The sequence below is a fragment of the Brienomyrus brachyistius genome, unplaced genomic scaffold (assembly GCF_023856365.1).
Source record: "Brienomyrus brachyistius isolate T26 unplaced genomic scaffold, BBRACH_0.4 scaffold237, whole genome shotgun sequence".
NCBI classification, from domain to species: Eukaryota; Metazoa; Chordata; class Actinopteri; order Osteoglossiformes; family Mormyridae; genus Brienomyrus; species Brienomyrus brachyistius.
The window spans coordinates 22,501-28,252 of NW_026042512.1; the positions used below are offsets into that span (position 1 = coordinate 22,501).

Sequence of the window (5,752 nt, forward strand, 5' to 3'; positions counted from 1 at the left end):
TTCTGTGTGCTGTTTGTCGGCCTGGCAGCCATTGTGTGGGAGTCATGCGTGTTTCTGTGTGCTGTTTGTCGGCCTGGCAGCCATTGTGTGGGAGTCATGCGTGTTTCTGTGTGCTGTTTGTCGGCCTGGCAGCCATTGCGTGGGAGTCATGCGTGTTTCTGTGTGCTGTTTGTCGGCCTGGCAGCCATTGCGTGGGAGTCATGCGTGTTTCTGTGTGCTGTTTGTCGGCCTGGCAGCCATTGCGTGGGAGTCATGCGTGTTTCTGTGTGCTGTTTGTCGGCCTGGCAGCCTTTACGTGGGAGACATGCGTGTTTCTGTGTGCTGTTTGTCGGCCTGGCAGCCTTTACGTGGGAGACATGCGTGTTTCTGTGTGCTGTTTGTCGGCCTGGCAGCCATTGTGTGGGAGTCATGCGTGTTTCTGTGTGCTGTTTATCAGCCTGGCAGCCATTGTGTGGGAGTCATGCGTGTTTCTGTGTGCTGTTTATCAGCCTGGCAGCCATTGTGTGGGAGTCATGCGTGTTTCTGTGTGCTGTTTGTCGGCCTGGCAGCCTTTACGTGGGAGACATGCGTGTTTCTGTGTGCTGTTTGTCAGCCTGGCAGCCATTGCGTGGGAGTCATGCGTGTTTCTGTGTGCTGTTTGTCGGCCTGGCAGCCTTTACGTGGGAGACATGCGTGTTTCTGTGTGCTGTTTGTCGGCCTGGCAGCCTTTACATGGGAGTCATGCGTGTTTCTGTGTGCTGTTTGTCGGCCTGGCAGCCATTGTGTGGGAGTCATGCGTGTTTCTGTGTGCTGTTTGTCAGCCTGGCAGCCATTGTGTGGGAGTCATGCGTGTTTCTGTGTGCTGTTTGTCGGCCTGGCAGCCATTGTGTGGGAGTCATGCGTGTTTCTGTGTGCTGTTTGTCAGCCTGGCAGCCATTGTGTGGGAGTCATGCGTGTTTCTGTGTGCTGTTTGTCAGCCTGGCAGCCATTGTGTGGGAGTCATGCGTGTTTCTGTGTGCTGTTTGTCAGCCTGGCAGCCATTGCGTGGGAGTCATGCGTGTTTCTGTGTGCTGTTTGTCGGCCTGGCAGCCATTGCGTGGGAGTCATGCGTGTTTCTGTGTGCTGTTTGTCGGCCTGGCAGCCATTGTGTGGGAGTCATGCGTGTTTCTGTGTGCTGTTTGTCGGCCTGGCAGCCATTGTGTGGGAGTCATGTGTGTTTCTGTGTGCTGTTTGTCGGCCTGGCAGCCTTTACGTGGGAGACATGCGTGTTTCTGTGTGCTGTTTGTCGGCCTGGCAGCCATTGTGTGGGTGTCATGCGTGTTTCTGTGTGCTGTTTGTCGGCCTGGCAGCCATTGTGTGGGAGACATGCGTGTTTCTGTGTGCTGTTTGTCGGCCTGGCAGCCTTTACGTGGGAGACATGCGTGTTTCTGTGTGCTGTTTGTCAGCCTGGCAGCCATTGTGTGGGAGTCATACGTGTTTCTGTGTGCTGTTTGTCGGCCTGGCAGCCTTTACGTGGGAGTCATGCGTGTTTCTGTGTGCTGTTTGTCGGCCTGGCAGCCATTGTGTGGGAGACATGCGTGTTTCTGTGTGCTGTTTGTCGGCCTGGCAGCCTTTACGTGGGAGTCATGCGTGTTTCTGTGTGCTGTTTGTCGGCCTGGCAGCCTTTACGTGGGAGTCATGCGTGTTTCTGTGTGCTGTTTGTCGGCCTGGCAGCCTTTACGTGGGAGACATGCGTGTTTCTGTGTGCTGTTTGTCGGCCTGGCAGCCTTTACGTGGGAGTCATGCGTGTTTCTGTGTGCTGTTTGTCAGCCTGGCAGCCATTGTGACTGTGCCGTTGGTGATGGAACATTGACCGACTCGATCGACACCCCCACTGACCGAGCCTCAGCCTCTCCGCAGGCCCCTCCCACCTGGGCACAGATGCACCAGTATTCCGGTTATTGGATCGTATTCCTTGGAATTCTCTTACTTAACCTCTTCTCTATCGCATCTGTGCCTTTTTGTTTATGTCATTTTACTGCCGTTTCGCGTGAAATACCCCATAATGAACTGACCCTCCAACCCAAATTGTAGCTAGAAAACAACATGAGTCACAGTGTAGTGCATTGTGGGACATGCTTCTCCATTGACTGTCCGTGGGCCAGCAGAGGAGACTGGCACCTTGTGGACCATCCGAGATCTTAAGGAGCTCTGCAACTCGCAGTGCTGCTCGCCTTGTCAGAAATCACTCTACTTAGTGTTCTGGATATGAATCAGTGGTTAACTGTGAGGTGACCGAAGTGAGGTGTGACAGGAATTGGCTAGACCCCCCCCAGGTAAGGTAACTGAAACCAGCCATTAAAATGAAACACTTGTGTAGTCTTTGAATAACGACAACTTTTGTATGCAGTGTTTGTTATTCAGGTCGACTAGACAAGGCACGATTTAGGTGGGAATCGCGTGCAGGTGGATTGTGTGCACAAGCCTGGAGCTCTTAACAAACGCACCTCCTGTTTCCTGTTCTCGGGTAATACCCGGGGGGGGGGAGTCCCTGTTCACAGAGTGTAATCCATTCCGGGGGGCAGATGGAAAATCTCCAGGCAGGGGGGGGTCCTTAGTGACCTTTGACCCCTCATAAGACATCTAGGAATTTGGCTGAATGGGGCTCACTAATCTGCCCGGCCCCCTCTGTCCCCCTCGTAGATGGGGGGGGTGAGGTGTGGTTTAGTGGATCAGGAATGTGATCGGAAGGTCGGGAGGATTGTCATGTCACCTTTGGGCCCTTGACCAACACTCCCCCCCCCAACAGCTGTTCCAGCAGTGCCAGATAAATGGGTAACCCTGTGCTCAGACCCCACACCTGCATGTGTGTGTCTCGAAGCAGAGCATTGTGGGATACGTGGAAGGAAGCATTCCACCATAGCTGTACTCACACTGGCACAAAGGGCAAATAAAGCATCATCCTGTGGCTTCATTTCAGATGGCCGCCCTGCAGAGCCCCTTCTACGGAGACAAGATGAACCTGGTGTCCCTGTGTCAGAAGATCGAGCAGTGCAACTACCCCCCACTGCCCGCAGAGCACTACTCCGAGAAGGTAGGGGGTGCTGTCGAGGGAGACCGCTGAGATCTTACAGTGACGACGCCTATTAAACGTGTTCGATAGCAACACGCAGCTGTGACAGAGCCTCACAGACAAAGCAGGAAACAAAACCCCGCAAGGGTGTCTGTCTGTCTGTGTGCCTTATCCTCTCGTACGCTTTTCACCCACTTATTTTGGGCCCCTTCTCCCCCTTATCCTAATTATATTTACGCAATGTTTCAACTTGCTACTCTGCTCTTTCCACCCCTACTACAAAAGCAGATAGTCAGGCACAAGCCAGACCTAATTTCTGAGTGATTAGGCTCGGCGTCGTTACCATGGCAGCGGATGCTTCGCCGTCACTCATGGCGACCGGCCCCTGACCCTTAGCGGCCCTGACAGGTCGCCCAGGTGCCACAGGGGAGGTTGGCGTCATTTTCATGAAGGAGGATAGATACGGAGCCAAGGGGGCGGGGCTGGCAGGGTGAACGGCGGGCTGCCCAGGTGTGGCTGTCGTGGGCACTAGCCGTCAAGCGTAGCGCGAGTGGAAGTTCTGGCTCGCGCTGCAGCCCAGTGACAGCTTCTCCACTGACGTTATCTGTAAACGCGGAGCAAGGAGGCGGCAAATGGCTCGAAAACACCTGCTGCCATTTTCTGTTTCACCTTTAATGGTTTAATGCTTAATTTTAATCTGCCGGGATGTCGCTAATAGATTAGCGTTAGTTGGTCCGCCCCAGAGCAGCGTATCCCTTGGCAGGGTACTGGGGCACCCGACTGTCATTGGGTTCAAGGAGGACCACCTGCGGGGGGCGGAATGGGGGACGAACTGCCCTTTGCCAGGCCCCCCCCTTCGATTGCACTTGGAGCAACTTGGGTGGAGGGGGTGGGGGTGTCATAGTGGGTCTGGCAAGCTGAGAATCCTGAGAGGAAAAGGGCCAGGCAGAGGCAGGGATGGGAACCGTGTGCCCCCCCCCCCATCCAGGGGTGGGCAGGCTCCTTCAGGGCTCGGACACCAGCTGCTGCTCCTCTGTAGACAAACTGCTTGTCGGGGGGCCATGTGTCACTCTACTGCTTAAGCACCTCGGTCCCCAACCCCTCCCTCCCCCCCCTGTAGAAAAAGGCATCGGTTTCTGGGTTTAATGGCCACGACTGTTAACACAGTCACCACCCCCTCAGTCACAAATGAAATCCCCTGTTTAAGTTCACCTACCCCCCCAACATAGACAGTGGCTTATATGCAGTAACGGTGCATATTGGTGCAGGATCTACATCAATAGGTTTGCGTTCTGCGTATCGCTGAGGCTCTAAGCCAGGGGTGTCCAAACTTATTCGCAAAGGGCTGCTGTTTTTGGGGTAACCAGTAGGTCGGCTGTTCTAACCCAGGTGTGAGGACTCTTCAGCCATTCAGTCCTCTAATTAGGAATCAATTAGGGAGTCGCATTGAAAACCTGCATATGCAGTGGCCCTTTCTGGGTAAGATTACCCACCCCTGATGTAAACCTTCATTATGGATCCAGCTATACAACTGGGATAGTTTAACTCTGGCGAGCAGCTCAAAATAAACCCCCTTTTCCCCTCCAATCCCCCCCACCACCCCGTGTCTCCACAGCTGAGGGGTCTGGTGAGCATGTGCATCAACCCCGACCCCGACCAGCGGCCCGACATCGTCTTCGTGCTCCAGATTGCCAAGCAGACGCACCTGTGGTCCTCCAGCACCTGAGCGCGAGACCGCGAGCGGACCGACGCGAGCCGCCCCCCTCGGCCTGACCTGAGACCGGGTCCCTTTGTCCCGTTTCTGAGAGAGAGACGGGTGAAAGAGTGGCCTGTGCATTGAGGAGCTTCTCACGCAGCTCCTCTCCGGCACTGCCATCCATTATCTTCTTATTTTGTTTCTGGTGAAAGCCAATTATTTCTAATCAAGAACTATGTAGTCATACAAAGAGTGCGAAGGAGGGTAGCGTGGTGAAAGTGGGAACGACGGGGGGCTGAAATGTCGCCCCCTGCTGACTGGGAGTACAAACCGTATGGTTGTTGATGATGTTACAGAGGGTCTTTAGTGACAGGAAAACGTGACTTGACTGAACAGCAAGCTTTTAATGCAATGTGAAGATCATGCAGTGAGGACACTCACTGGAATTAAGCATACTAATTATGTATCTCAGATATTACATTACCAATTAAGGTTTCATTTTTACATTTCTATCGCTAATGCTCCATTTAACAGCACTGTATATCCAAGCGTCTGGACGTCACTAAAATGTAAACATTTTTTCCTGAAAGGTTTTTTTCGCCGATTTATTATTGCCTGTTTGCTTCTCTGAATTGAAGTTTCCCGTATGAGGCCGTAACAGTGAATGTTTGGTCACTTTTTGGGGTTTTTGCGTTTTTATTATTTAGATAATAGTAACTCGCTACGATTTCAGCGCAGAGCATGGTTGTGTTAACATCCTGTTGTAAGAACTATTTTCCTACTGTGAAATGCAGAGAAAGTAACTGTCTGGAATATCCTCTGTACATACTGGAATCAGGATGTGTCGCATTTTGGGAGTGTCGCATTTTGGGAGTGTCACATGCAAGACGGGAAACCCGCCCCCGCCTGCACGTCCCACATTACCTAGGCCTCTGTCGGACTGACTGGATGTCACACATACTGGTACCAGGCCCTCTGCTGTGATCCGCACCGTTCCGGAGTAATGGCCAGGCCTGATATGACTC

At 53.1% G+C, this 5,752-nt stretch overlaps 1 protein-coding gene across 1 annotated transcript in view; it reads left to right on the forward strand.

Moving 5' to 3' along the window:
- LOC125728322 (serine/threonine-protein kinase Nek6-like) overlaps positions 1-5,316 on the forward strand; it is a gene marked incomplete at its 5' end in the record, with an annotated part of 27,605 nt that extends 22,289 nt beyond the window's left edge. Inside the window, 2 exons of the mRNA XM_049005298.1 lie at positions 2,939-3,052; positions 4,647-5,316. Of these exons, the coding sequence (XP_048861255.1) occupies positions 2,939-3,052; positions 4,647-4,757 (225 nt within the window). The remainder of the gene's footprint in view (positions 1-2,938; positions 3,053-4,646) is intronic.
- Between the last annotated feature and the right edge of the window lie 436 nt (positions 5,317-5,752).